Source organism: Sinocyclocheilus anshuiensis, unplaced genomic scaffold (assembly GCF_001515605.1).
Source record: "Sinocyclocheilus anshuiensis isolate Anshui unplaced genomic scaffold, SAMN03320099.WGS_v1.1 scaffold502, whole genome shotgun sequence".
NCBI lineage: Eukaryota > Metazoa > Chordata > Actinopteri > Cypriniformes > Cyprinidae > Sinocyclocheilus > Sinocyclocheilus anshuiensis.
In genome coordinates, this window is record NW_015544194.1 from 40,563 (window position 1) to 56,015 (window position 15,453).

The 15,453-nt window shown below is 35.9% G+C and overlaps 2 protein-coding genes across 4 annotated transcripts in view; both read right to left on the reverse strand.

The window, feature by feature from the left end:
• The window catches only part of LOC107696628 (excitatory amino acid transporter 2-like), a 20,010-nt gene extending 17,404 nt beyond the window's left edge, over positions 1–2,606 (reverse strand). For both annotated transcript variants that reach the window (XM_016497064.1, XM_016497066.1), the window contains exons 1-2: positions 2,255–2,606; positions 510–649 (exon numbers count right to left, since the gene is read on the reverse strand). In XM_016497064.1, coding sequence (XP_016352550.1) covers positions 510–639 — 130 coding nt within the window. In that variant the 5' untranslated portion in view covers positions 640–649; positions 2,255–2,606. The remainder of the gene's footprint in view (positions 1–509; positions 650–2,254) is intronic.
• A 7,211-nt stretch (positions 2,607–9,817) lies between these two features.
• The window catches only part of pamr1a (peptidase domain containing associated with muscle regeneration 1a), a 9,532-nt gene continuing 3,896 nt past the window's right edge, over positions 9,818–15,453 (reverse strand). The window contains exons 6-11 of one of the 2 annotated variants that reach the window (XM_016497047.1): positions 12,948–13,139; positions 12,519–12,707; positions 12,365–12,431; positions 12,053–12,282; positions 10,904–11,271; positions 9,818–10,488 (exon numbers count right to left, since the gene is read on the reverse strand). In XM_016497047.1, the coding sequence (XP_016352533.1) occupies positions 9,910–10,488; positions 10,904–11,271; positions 12,053–12,282; positions 12,365–12,431; positions 12,519–12,707; positions 12,948–13,139 (1,625 nt within the window). In that variant the 3' untranslated portion in view covers positions 9,818–9,909. Of the gene's footprint in view, positions 10,489–10,903; positions 11,272–12,052; positions 12,283–12,364; positions 12,432–12,518; positions 12,711–12,947; positions 13,140–15,453 lie in introns of both variants that reach the window. The other variant, XM_016497046.1, reaches the window with a different exon arrangement.

The window sequence follows — 15,453 nt, forward strand, 5'->3', positions numbered from 1 at the left end:
ATTAATTTTCTCCTCTAGGCATATATTAACCATTGTAAACAAGAATGTTGGCAAAATTGTACTTAAGCAAGATATAGACTTTGAAATATATATCGAAAGATTTATACAGTACATGTATTATTTTTCGCTGTGTGTTGATTTAAATCTGTCGTCTCATGCATTAAACATATTGTCTGATGAGTATCGTGCAATGCAAAAAAAAAAAAAATATATATTAGCAGACCAATAGTGTTTTAACCTACCTAGTGCTTTAATGAAATAACTGAGTCTAATAAATGGACGGCTGTAAAACACCTCCTTAGGCATAAATACTTGCTGTTAAAGGATGGCTTCACTGTGTTGCATTATCATGTAAAAGCTTTTAGGTAATTATAATTATCATATACATGAATATTTTATTACAACAGTAAAAAGCTTTCTTTCATTAGCAAATTGACACATGGAAGCTACATTCACCTATACAAACTAAAGCACAACACAAACAAACAAAAAGTGCTAAAGTAACTTGCCAAGAACTGTGAGTGTAAGTAACAGATTCTTCATGATTTTGTCACAGAAGCCTCCACACATGGACTCTTCAGGTGGTGGAGGAGGGTCCAGATGATTCCCATGCATTCTGATCTCCACTTGCTTCTGCATATTGTTGGCACTGGTGGATAGAAGAAGTGCAGCATACAGTAAAGTATGTCAATATAAATGATCTAATCAAGGAACACAATCAGTACTAGTTATGCTTGTCATTTCACATCCTTCCAAAAAATACCACTTTATGAAAAATTAATGAATTCATGTCATAAATGCAAATCGTTGTTGATGTCAAGATTGTGACCAAGATATGTTTGTGCATGATATGCTGAAAATGCAACGACACTGAATGACAATGCTGTGCAATTCTTGCATTTACATCTAAAGTTTTTATCTGTATGTTTTGCACAGATGCAATCGAAGTCTGTGAACCACAGAGTGGAATGCAAATACACATTTCAAACTGAACAAAATGTGCAAAAAAACGTTTGTTTTGGCTTCTGAGTACCTGTCCAGGTATATCTGATATAAAACCGTAACCACAAGGTAAAAAGCACCATGACACATATTTTGTACAATGACTTTGGTGGATTTCTTTAAATATTGCTCTAAAATATCCAACTAGTTTCATTGTAATGGTTTTTCCTGATCTTATGGAAGTCTAGGGACAGTCAAAAATGTGTACAGATCACATCAGCAGTACTGGGAATGTGTTTTCTGGGAATACCATAACTTTAACATGCCTGTGATTGTTTCTTTACTATAATTTTCCAGCTGTATACCAACTACTACAGGCGTTCATGTCGTGTCACATGTCACGAGAGTTGTTTAGCTTTACTGTGGTCTGGATTAAAAGGTTCTTAAAAGTCTTGGTTTTTTTGAACCAGCACTATCCAATAATCATTACCTGTACGGAAAAAATAAAGGAAACTATTAGAAAAGAAAAACTATTACTGTACATGCAACAAAAACAACTACCAACAAAATACTCAGGAAATCAACACGATAGATCCTTTAGTGTTTGTGTACATTGTGAACTCTCAGAGTAGCTGCACTCAGGCTCATCTGAACAAGATTAAAAAGCTGAATGATGCCAAGGAAATCAGAGACTGTCTGATACACACAGCTCCAGTCCTAATGAGATAAAAGCCTGCTAACTGGTTAATTTTAGCCACTGAGCACAGCAGTAATTGTGTTGCACAATATTTGAGAGCATGTAGGAAAAGTCAAGGTGCGAATGAGTGTTTTGGTTTCAAATGGTAAATAATAGCATTTGACTCATTTAAATGATGCAAAACAAGCCCAAAAAATTTGATCTGTAATTATTGATTCTGATAATTGATTGTCCTTTTATGTAAAAACAATTGAATCTCATTAGTGACTACATTAGCTCCATATCACTGACATGAAGTCTGAGGTGAGTGACAAGAGCTTGTCTGCAGATTAAGTGTTTGTCCTTTTAGAAATCAGTTAATTTAAGGCAATTAATTAGGTGAAGCAACAATATTAAATGCATATATTGCTCATGCATTTCCTACAGACTTTGTTGACATTTCATTTTGATTTGCTGCAAATACCTACAGAGTCCTATAAAGTTAAGCAAAATGCTAGCTTTGCAGACTAAATATAATGATAAAGCTTAAAATATTCTTCGGGTTATTCAAAAGTTGCTAAATGAAAATACGGATACGCAAGAAGATCCTGAGAGGCTTTTTATCACCAATCTTACCTGTTGTAGTGCAGATACTGAAAAGAAAGAGTTTCACAGCAGTTTGCTAGACAGCCATGGGCTATAGAAATGGCTCTGAATGAAACGCTGTCAGTCTACAGTTTATCCATCAGGAAATCCGGTCCAGGTCATTAGAAATGTCAGTCAAAACTCCAAGCACCAGGTGAACAGCAGTATAATAAGTGATTGCTCTGATGCAATCAGAAACACTTCCTTGCAAGATCAATCAAATTGACGCATAGGAGATTCCATGCACAATCCTTTGTCTTTGAATTGATCTTATCCCACCATTAATACTAGAGAAATGGGCGAAGAGGTGCTGCTAAGGGCTCCATGGAGCAACACGGAGGAGGAGTCTAGCACCCAGATTATGTGTAAGTACCAGCTAATATGCTTGAGACTCCTCGTCCTCTCTCTCTCATTGTTTCACCTCCTCCATCTCACTCCCAAGGTCTGATCTTTTCTAATGAGCTCAGACATGAATGAATGGAATCAAAGAGTGATACATGTCAGAAATACAGATTCAGGCGAGCTGTCAAACTATAACTTTCATGCAAAACGGGTTCAAAAGTTTGTGAATGAGACCCCAACTCTAATAACAGAACAAGATCATTAGTTGTACAGTACTGTATATGTGGTTATTTGCATACTGTATATGACCAGTGCAAATGCATGTTATACATTTATATAGACTACTTGCTTCTTTCTATGGCCTAAACGTTGTTTTATTTAAGGGAAACACAATCTTGACCTGTGATGACCATTCATTTGCATATGCAGACTCTGGCCTAACATGACAGAAATAGGCAGGGGGTTCTCATCACCTCTAAGCAGGGGCGTGTCTAGAGCATTTTAAATGGGGGGCCCAGTCGGAGGCACTGGCTCAAAAGAGGGTGGTAGAGTGCTCAGATGCATTTTAAATAATTGCTAAAAGCTTCATTGGCCAAAAAATGAACTTTTCACAAAAAAAGCAAATTTCATTGTTCAATTGACTAATCATATCAGCATCACATGTGAAAGTGAGTACTAGTCAGGTAAAATCACTATCATACTAATTAGATTGTAAGAGCAGACAGATTGCTATAAAAGGAGGGAAGAAGCGCTTCCAATCATTGTGTTCTTGTTAGCAATGGTTACCTCCAAAGAAACAGGTGCAGCCATCATCGCTTTGCATCAAAATGGCCTGACATTGCACCTGAAAGAACCATTTACCGGATCATCAAGAACTTCAAGGAGAGAGGTTCGACTGTAGAGAAGAAACCACTTCTCTCCAAGAAAAACTTCAAGGACAGACTGAAATTCTGCTGGAGGTACAAGGATTGGACAGCAGAAGACTGGTGCAAAGTTATTTTGCATGGATCACCATCAGTCAGGATTTGGCCCAGAAGCTAATATCCAGCATGCCAGATCGAATTGCAGAGGTTATGAAGAACAAGGGTCAATACTGTTAATATTGACTCATTATATTTTTTAGCCAATAAAAGCCTTTAAAACTTATGATATGCTTATCATTGTTTTTCAGTATACCATAGAAACATGTGGAAAAATAATCTACAAATACTGAAGCAGCAAACTTTGAAAAAACACAAAATCTATGTCACTGCCAAAACTTTTGGCCATGACTGTATGTTACAAGTGCAAATGTTTTAGTAGCAGCATGGCTTTGCTAATATACAAAATAAACTACTATTAGATTTACCAATTACCAGTTTTATTTTGTTTGTTGGTTTTTATGTAAATTAAGGTAATACTAGAATCATTTTGATTTTTTTGCAGAAATGTTTACATTTTTCTGTATTTTTACAGAATTATTCAAGAATATATTATTCTAAAAAAGACCAGATTTTATTACAGTGTATCAAAAGAGACAAAAGGATGACTAAATACAGAAGACATAAACTTCATTAAATACTGACACTGCTTTAATCTGTCTATAGTGAGTCTGCAAGTCCTACCAGAGATTGAAACACTCATTTTGTGCAAGTGGCGAGGCTGGACTGAGGCCACATGCAAGGAATGTGCACAGGCACATGGTCTCACATCTGCTGTCTGCCCCCACCTGTGCTGCACCACGTTAAATGCTGTCCAGCACACTCTTCAAGCTCATCCACCTGACTCCAGTCTCTATGCGTAGCAGACAGGTGTCTATAATTAATTAATCTGTTCCGAACCTCTCTAATCCTACATACATAGGCATGGTTCACACAAACACACACACACATTCTCAGGTGAAAGTACTGCATGTACACAGAGTGTCACTTTTAAAGCTTCACATGCATGTATTATGTTATACAGGTAAATTCCTATACATAATTGCATTGGAAATCCAAGGCTTTAAAATTACCTTGATTATGTGGTCTTGTGTTGATGTGCAATAATATGCATCTCTAGGAATATGAAATTCATATTGAACATGATTAACAAATAATCTATTGCCAAAATCAGATGTTCTCTCAATATTTTATGTGGCAAATGGCACTGCCTATTAAGAAAGGTTAACTACAATTACTACAGTTCTCAAGGGTCATGCACTTAGTTAAGTAACGCCAGCATGTGGTGCATCACATGTGTGTTGTCTTCGTGTTGTCCACCTAATGCGGATATTTGACCTAAGATACAACAAAACATGCACAACCCACTTCACAATGAAAGTTAATAATTTATACAAAATAATTTGGTTACAATTTATTTTAACGTTTCCCTGTTACAGTGTAACTATACAGTTAAGTACTGAGTAATATTAATTAACTACATGCACTTACTATATGGTTAGGGTTAGTTGCGTGTACTTATGCATAATTTATTGTTATTATAATAGTAAATGTAACATGTAACAAGGACACCTTAAAATAAAGTGTTCCCAGTAATTTATATGCATCTGTATAATGAATAATTTCCTGTATTTAAAAAAGGACCCCTTGAATTCATTTAATTTTTGGTTAAAAAAATACTACAAAAAATATACTATGGTAATAACAGTAAATTATGCATAAGTAAATGCAACTAACCCTAAACCAAACTCTATTCCTAACTGTAACCCTATAAATATGCCTGCATGTTGTTAATTAACATTACTCAGTACTTAAATATATAATTTCACTGTAACAAGACACCTTGAAATAAAGTGTAACCCCAAAAATTATGATTCAAGTAACTGATTCAGGTAATCAAGTCTCCAATTACGTAGGTCATTTAGACGCAAGTGCAGACTTTCCTCACTCACCGATTTCAGAGGTGAGCTAATGGAGGATCATGTAAGAAAACAGACATGTCTGTACCAGCCTTGACAGCATCACTGAGGTCAGTGGTCTGTGTTACTCATGAATCATGCATCAGTGGGAATAAATAACAAGTAAATTTCAAGATAAATTCACCTCATTGAACAAGGACCAAACATGCTACAAGAAGCCTAAAGCTGAATCAGTGCTACAGGAATATGTGGATGTGGGCATACGTAGTTGACATTGTGCCAGGCAGTGATATGTTGTTGTTGTATGTTATTTTTGTACAGGTATTAAAGACGCAATTGTGTGACACCACAGGATTTAGAGTCACAATGAAATGGAAGTAGCCACAGATCTTTTCGTCGATATTGTGGCATACATCCAAGTGAAACTGATTATCGAAAAAAAATAGAATAGATTTTGAGATGCCATCACATTCAAACACGATTACTTGCAGTCAGTTGTGAAGGGGCGGGGTTTAAGCAAACTAATTAATAAGTCCAGTGTACAACAACACCAGAGAGAAGACTGTTGTTTTCACCAGAAGATCAAGTTATGACTTTATGATTAAAATTATTATGAGGTCAAGAGGAAATAAAAAAAAATGAAACATACACATGGATGGATCATTCACAATAAGATGTATAATATGCAATTAAAAAAACAGAGAGTGCTCAATTAAAGCCAGCTTTAAGTAAACTTCATTTATGTGCAACCACTCCCACAACCTCCCACAATGCAATAGCTTCACATGTGATGCTTAGTCAGCATAAATAAATTCTGCAATGTTTGTCATTACTGAGAGGACGGCTTTAATACTTTAACACACTTTTCACAATTCTCAGTAAATGCATCTAAAGACTATTTACAAAGTATGAGTCAACTAAGTACATAAATGAAGCACATGTTTCCAAAGAAGAAAGACTTTAAAGTTGAATCTTTGGATGAAGTGCAATATCAATCATTGTTCCTCAGATTATCTTGCAAAAAAAAGTTAGATAAACAGACAAACCTAGAAACCATAGACATAAACATACAGCTCTGCCTAGACTTGCCCAACTTCAAGAAACATACTGAACCCCCCTTTCACTATTAACATCCAGCAGATTGTCTGCATTCATAACAAACACACACACACACACACACACACACACACACACACACACACACACACACACATACACACACAAGCAGCCACATGCACAGGCATAAGGTCAGGATCCTATAGGTAGTAACAGATTAGCTTCTACACCCTCTATTTTCAGGATCACAACATCACAGAAGAGCATGGAAAACAGAACAACCCCCAGGGATATCCAATATCATGATGCTACACTTCTGTAATATTACCAAAACAAAAAAAAAACTATTGTCATCCTAAATAAATTGTTGAAAGATCATTCTGTCATTTATCTGTACACTGTAAGAAACTGACTGTGAAATTCACAGTAATTAACTGGCAGCAAGTGACAAGTAACATACTGTATAAAAAGCACAGTAATTAACCGGCAGCAAGTGACAAGTAACTTACTGTAGAAAAGAACTACAGTAATTAACTGGCAGCTAGTGACAAGTAACTTACTGTAGAAGAAATAACCATATTTTCGCTGTTTTAATTTACAGTAGCAACCATGTAACTGTAAAGTAAAACTCACTAATTTGCAAATGCAACCTTTTTTTTGGTGCTTATTACACAGGACAATGTAGCGATTTGTGGGGAACATGATCGGCAAAGGACCTTAAGCCAGGAATCGAACACGGGTCGCCAGAGACACAGTTGCACTATATGTCAGTGTGCTAACCACTAGACTATCAGTACCAACAGGTTCCATTGCTGTTTAGTTATATTGGTTCAGCCCAAATAAAAAAAATTAAATAAAATATGTAAAATTGAAATAAATAATGAATGTTGCATGATTTAAATATAAATATTAATTTATCAACAGTCACAGTTAACTGCTCATCATTATAACAAGCTTCATTTATCATTCTTCACTTATTGCTAGATGTGTTGAAAACAATAAAATCTTGATGACCTTCTGGTCATTTTTTTTTTTTATTAAAGAATACATTTGCTTCCTGTATTCTCTATTCAAACCTAAAATGTAATTGAATTACAGTGAGGTCAAATTAAATGCAGTCATTGGCTGGAAACCCAGCTGCCAGTGTAGGCTACTATGTTTTCCTGCTCTATCCCAGTGGCTGGGTTTCAGAAAACCCTAGTGTATGGCAGTATGGTGAAATCGCGTTCTGGGGGGTGAATTTATGATTATGATACTGAAGTTAAAATAATATGATAATAATTAAAAGTTTGTATGAAGCAGTATAATGGGCTGTTTTTGTACAGGTAAAATAACTGGAAGCGAAAGACACCAGAAGCCAAACACATTCAAGTTACAAATAGTCGCGCCCGCTCTCTTGTGAAAACTAAGCTGGATATAAAAGGTTACTGTGTTTTTTTTTTGTTTTTTTTTTACAGCACATTGTTGGTTACTGTCATTTTCTACAGAACATAATTGCTTGTTGTGTTTTCTACAATACATTGGTAATTACTGTGATTTTCTACAGTATATAATTAGTTATTGTTTTTTCTACAATACATTGGAAGTTACTGTGATTTTCTGCAAGATATTGCTGGTTACTGTGACACTCACAGTACTTCTTACATTACTGCAATTTTGACTGAAACTACGGTATTCTACTGTGAACTAGTATACAGTAATTTCCTGTGCACAAACTATTGCTGGTTACTGTGACACTCACAGTACTTCTTACATTACTGCAATTTTGACTGAAACTACGGTATTCTACTGTGAACAGGTATACAGTAATTTCCTGTGCACAAACACAGTAAATTCCTATAGTTTTCACATGATTTTTTTACAGTGTACTATATATATGTGTGTGTATGTGTATATATATATATATATATATATATATATATACACACACACACACACACACACACACATAGTATATACATAATAAATTAATACTTTTATTCAGCAACGATGTATTAAATTGATCACATGTGACAGTAAAATCATGTATAATGTTACAAAATATTTATAATTCAAATAACTGTTGTTCTATTCAATCAACCTTCCATTAATAAAAGAATCCTGAAAATAAGTGTCATCAAAAATATTATGCAGCAAAACTGTTTCCAATATTGATAACAGCAAGAAATGTTTCATGAGCACCAAATCAGCATATTAGCTAATTACACCAACACATTACTTCAGTCTTCAGTGTCCCATGATCCTTCAGAAATCAAATGGCTGCTAAAAATACAGCTTTGCCATCACAGGAATAATAGAAAGCAGATATTTTGAATTGTAATAATATTTCACCACATTACTTTTTTATCAAACAAATGTAGCCTCAGTGAGCATAAGAGAAAAACAAAACAAAATCTTACTGACCACAAAACTTTGAATGTTACTGTATGTATACTGTACATAAAACTGAGGATTTTGCTAGATTTGAGAAACCCCAACATTCAATTATAATAGCATCTGTGGTCAACAATAGTTAGGTGGATGGTTTGATCCCTGTAAGAAATGAGCCATGAGTTACCAATGTGTCCTTAAGGAGGCCATCCTTGTAAGTGAACTACAATCTTTAGATAAAGCTTATAAAATGATCACAAAATGAAGGAACATTTGTTAATAAAAACACTAAATATGATATTGTATTTCTCGAATTTCATTTATTTCAAAGCATTTTGAAAAATAAATACACTGTCGCAGTTGAGCTGCACTAAAGGCACGAGTAAATACATACTGATGGTGTAAAAAGTATGAGCAAATTGGATTGTGAAACATCTTGAAGAGAGAGCAAAGACAAGCTAAGGCCTGCAAACCCAGTGACTGAATTCACATGGAACGCATCCTCTTCATTTTACCATGCAAAAACATATCCTCATACACACGCAAGGCCATAAACTAGTTGGGAAATCTCAAGTTTCACACTTTCTCTCATCAATGAACTTTTTGATTTTTTTAATATGATTTTTGTCAAAAAAAAAACAAAAAAAAAACTTCTCTGTCAAATGAATGACCAACCTGAAAGGACAATGCAACATTATCTCCATTTTTTATGATCTGGAACATGGAAAATACGGTAACACTTTAGTATAGGGACCAATTCTCACTATTTACTAGTTGCTTATTAGCATGCCTATTATTAACATATTGACTGTTTATTAGTACTTATAAAGCATATATTCTGCATGACCATATTCTGCATCCCTACCCAATACCTAAACTTAACAACTACCTCACTAACTATTAATAAGAAACAAATTAGGAGTTCATTGAGGCAAAAGTCATAGTTAATGGTTTGTTAATGGTGAAAATTGGACCTTAAAATAAAGTGTGACCGAAAATGCTATACGGACAATCATGCTATAATATTTGATCTAAAGCTCTATGTAATGTTCTTTTCGATCCAGTTCTTAAAGTTTACTACCCGTGTGTAGATAGTGTACAAATCTGGATTACAGCCCCGCAGATCATATCCGAAGCTCACTAGCCCCAGCAGTTCCCAAGCATGATGAGAATCAGCATCTTCTGATCTGCCGGGGGGAAAAGGCTCCAGCCCTAAAGTGGGTTGGGAATCGGCAGAGAGAGAAAGAATGATCCCTCCGGTTTCAGAAGGGCAGATCATGGACGGGCTGAGTGGATGTTGGCGTCCACATAGCATGTTGTCAGTCATACTGATCGGTACCCCGTGTTTGCTGAATTGCCTTTCGCACTTCACCACATCAGCTAATTCTATCAGTCCGGTCTGGGCGGCCTCGGAGTCTGTGTGTGCCCTGTGTTGGCCTGCTACGGGCCAGCCGGTGAGGAAGGCCTGCTTTGCAGTGACCTCTCCACCCTGCAGACGCGGCAGGCACACAGGGGACACATACTCATTGATTCGAGCTTTGTCCGCCAGCTTCAGTATGGCCAGGTCGGAGTCTAAGACATGTGGATCGTAGTTCGAATGGATGTAGATCTGAGATATCTGTGTGGGAACAGAGATGATGAAAGACTTGAACTGAAAGAGGGTGGACGGTTTGAGAAGTAAATAATCCTACAGACTACCTGGCAAAGCCTAATCATAGATTATCGATAAGAATGTGCCTTGAGTTTTAATGCGTATATTTAGTCTGCAGTATCCTCAGTATGGCTTTGGGCTTTCCAAGAACTTTCCAAGACATAAAATATGGTAATGCTGCTTAGTGGTTTAAGTTTATGGAAAGGTCTCGTTCTGTTAATGTCAGGAGTTATTTAGTGGTTTAAGCTGAATTATTACATGCAATTTATATGTAACACAAATAAATGGATAATTAAATGGTGCATGTTTGAATTGCATTGGTAATTTAGAGGAACTGCTAGAGGAACTTCTGCAAGACATATTGTAGTCTGAAAGCTCTTACCTGTATGTGCTGTAGTCTCTTGTTCTCTCTAAGGTCACTGAGGTAATGTTTTCCCATCACTACATTTAGATCATCTGTACTGAGCGCTTCAGTCTGTCCAGGCTCCGTCACACAATGAGCAGCCACCACGACCCAGTGCTGGTTGACCAGAGCCCCGCTGCAGACGAGCTGCCATCCCTGGTCCTTCTTAATCCATTCTTTATCTTCCTCTCCCTCCTCTTCCTCATCTATGGCAAACGTGTCCCCCCGTCTTTTGGTCCTTGCCATAAGAGGGCTGGCATTGTACAGACGGGTATATATGGCAGCATGCCATGGCCAGTGAATCTCTGTGAAATTCTGGGGCCTGGCAGCTGGCAATTTACCGCATACTGGAAGAAAATGAATGCCAGTTCTGTGAGTGAGTGAGTTCTGGCACAAATGTCTAATTATATCAGATTATTAGTGAGTGCCAGCTTTGAAAAAAAAAAAGTATAAAAAAATACAAAAATAAAAATAATTGTTAATTAAATAAAAAACAATATTATAAAATAAATGTAAAAATTAGTGTTAGCGATTATTGGAATAATAATGTAATTCTGCTTTGTCAGCCAACATCACTCAGGGTTATTAAAGTATTTGTAAATAGGAAAACAGGTTCCACAATATGTTTTAAATGTAAAATAAAAGTAGTGGTAGCAGTAGTAGTAATAATAATAATAACAATAATAATAATAATAATAATAATAATAATAATAATTATTATTATTATTTACTGTATTTAATTTTATAATATTATATTATACACACTGAAAATATGGTGTAGAAACAGTTTTCACTCAGAAATTGCTAGTAAATTTCAAAAATAATTACAAAGAAATGGCAAGTAGGGCATTGGATAAAATGTGACATTTTGAAGTAGAAAGACTGAAATACTGAAATAGTATCTTCTAGTAAAACATACTCTAATAATCGTTGTTTTTATTACTATTATTACATAAAAAGTAAATGTTATAAAATACATTTTAAAAATTTTATTATTGATTATTGGACACATTATGTAATTCTGCTTTATCAGCCTACAGTTGTCAGGGTTATTAGTGCACAGAAAATATTTGTAAATAGGAAAACAGAACCCATAACATGCTTTAAATGTGTCAGTGCTTCCCCCACCTGGTGAACAGGAGAAATGACGTCCACTCCACTTGCCAGTCTTTAGGCATGTGCGGCGTGCACTACCAGAATACTTGTAAAACGCTGAAACACACTCATATTCTATGCTGGTGTACACATGGTGGAAAGTTGGTGGCAAATCTCCAAAAACAGAAAAGGCTTTCTCCAGTGTGTCTGCTTCAGTCCCTCCCTGACTGGATGCAGAGTACAGCTTGTGGACTGGACTTTTCCTAGCATTAAAAGGGATAAAATGAGGATCCAACTTTACCAGTTTAATGTCACACGATCATAAAGATCATGAAAAATGCCTACCTAGAAGGAGGTTGGTATTTCAAGACCTTCTGCCGCACAAGTTTAGAAACTTTAGGTTCTCTACAAGCTGTAAAACAGGTTAGATGTTCAAGTTGACAGTATGTTTGCAAAAGGTATTTCATAATTGCTTTGCAACTTGAAGTAGAGATGGTACCTCTGACACACAGGGGCTGACTGCCGCTCCAGGTCCCGTTCTTCTGGCATGTTCTTTTTGGGCCTCCACTGAGAATATATGTATTGTTGCAGAAATATTCAACATATTTTATTCTGCCATCAGAGCCTGAAACCTCAGTGACGTATCCATTGTGGAGTTGTGGTGGAGGTGGACAGTCTTTTATGGCCACTTTGCAATGGTCCAACAACAAAACAGATTTTTAGAGCATTGTTTAAATTAAAAATCTGTACATTTTCATACATTTTAAAATGCTGAAAGATCTCAATAGAAGCTGATGTTCTGTGATCTCAGGTTCGAAGAAGCATGACTCCCAGGCATACATGCACACCTGACTTTGATTGTAAGCAGCTTTGTCTGTTTCAAAGTGTCTTATACTGAAAACAGTTGTCATAACTAGTGTCAGCGTACCCTTTATGCATACAGGAGCACTGCCACTCCAAGTGCCATTGGGAAGGCATGCCCGCTGAGATGCTCCCTTGAGCTTGTAAGGTTTATAGCACAGATACTGAACCGAGGTGAGGATGTCACCTTCTTTGTACCGTAGGAAGAGATCTCCGTGTGGTGGCTTCTTGGGGGTTGCACAGAGAGGTGGTGCTTGTCCTTGTGGAAAGCAGCAAAATGTTATGATGCAATGTAAGCATTAAAAATTAAACAACATTTTTGCTGAGAAATGAGTCTTAAAGGAATATCTCTGTAAGCGTGAATACATGAAGCCTACTCAGCAAGAACAATAAAAAGCCACAAAGAGGTCCATAAAATGAGGGAAAACATACACCTACAGTGAGGAGAGATAATAGTATATTATATTATTAATATGTATATTAAAAAAATATACATAGATTAAAAAAATTCACTGTAGGCCACGGCTTCTTGGGGCTTATTGCTTTAATTTAAGGTGCCTTTTCATTTAAATAATTTCAAACATCAGTTTTCAATGTTTTATGTTTGAAATATCAAAACATTATTTAGCTATGCATTTGTAACTGCAGGTTAAAGTATTCCATGTCCCTCAGAGTTGCATTAAACAGTGTAAAAGTTTGGAGTCTGTATTTATTTATTTATTTTTCAAACTGCATATGCCGGAATCAAGGCTGCAAAACACAGCCAAGAGCTGAGGAGAAAAGCATTCGTATATATATATATATATATATATATATATATATATATATATAACAGTGGTGGCCAAAATTGTTAGAACACCTGCCAGATCTGAAAATATTGACCTTTTTTGCCTCAAAAACATGATTTAATTTCATAATGTTCATGAAACATGCAGATGGCTGCTCTGAGCACAACAAATATCAGATGAAGTGAGTCGTACTGTTTTTATCCAGTTGTAACTTTAATATTTGGGATGTCCACCTTTTGCAGCAATTACAGCAGTACATCTCTCTGGCATAGTGCCAATATATTTCCTGAGAACTTCAACACTAATGTTATCCCATGCCTTACAGCCCAAATGCAAGAATTTGATTCAAAAGATGGCGCACACTTTTAGAAAAAATGGCTTAAAGGTAAAAATTCGAAGTTCTAAGTTGTTGTAAATTACTCTACAAACATACACCTTTGTTTACTTCTGTGTGTTGCTCGGCAACAACTTTGTTGGAACCACAACTGTTTCTGAGGAACTACATTGTTTGGTGGAAGAATACTGTTTTTATTAATATCATTACACTTTATTTTGTGAAACCTAACTACGTATATGGAATAACCGTTTTATAAAAGCAATAAGATCCGCTTCGCGTCGAGCCTAACAACGTCCCTTAGCTGTTATAAATTCACTGTAAACCACGGCTTCACAGGGCTTATTGCTTTATTTTATCAAGTGTTTATGAGTATATGTATATGTATTTTATGCTTGTTAGGGTATTCTTTCAGTAGCTTAGCAACATGCTAACACAAATAAAGTGTGATGTTTGTTATTTTTGCATCTGCTTTTATTTACATCAGGACTACGTAAGGTGGTTTGCTGGTCTGGTATCACCAAACCCCCCTAAAACCATCAGAAAAGACTAGCCTAAGCAGCTTGACCAGACTGGATGATCTTAGGCTGGTTTAAAGAGTTTTTATCTGTTCTACACGTGGCTGGTGGCAGTGATCTGCTATAGGTTGAATGTTGGCGTGATTTCTGCTGATTACGGCCTGTGTACACTAATCCGACTCAACCAAAGGCTTTCCTTTGGATGTACAATAGATCTGTCCAGTTTATTTTCCAACCGAGGTCTGGATTTTGAGGGGGGCCAGTCCATCATTTTCAACATTACAGCAGATTCCTTCCGTCGCAGGTAGTTGCGGCATATATATTTAAGCCTGCAGCTTGCTTATTTTTTATTTCATTTTTTTTATATATAATTTAATATATTTTTTAAATGCATCTCTAAAAAAAGTGCAAAAAAAATTTTTTTTGTAGTATTTTTATTGTAATATAGAAAAAGAGACTATTGCAGTAACTAGCAGAATAACTGCTGAATTAGAAAAATGCAGAAGAAACTACAAAGTAAAAAGTAATGAGGAAAACCAAAATGGAAATGAAATAATGCTCTTAATTGAAAGTTCTATCTGTTTTCTTTTTATTTATTATATGATTTAAAAAAAAAACATGCTACGTATACTGCATTAAAGGGTTAGTTCACCCCAAAATGAAAATTAGACTGTTTTTTACTCACCCTCGAAGCATCCTAGGTGTATATTACTTTCTTCTTTTAGACTAATCCAGTCGGAGTTATATAAAAAATTGTCCTGGCTATTCCAAGCTCTATCATTGCAGTCTGCGGGTGTTGCAGTGCTTCAGTCCCAAAGAAGTTAAATAAAAAGCACCCATCCATAAAAAAAGTGTCTCACACGGATCCGGGGGGGTGAACAAAGGCCTCCTGTAGCGAATCGATGCGTTTTTGTAAGAAAAATATCCATATTC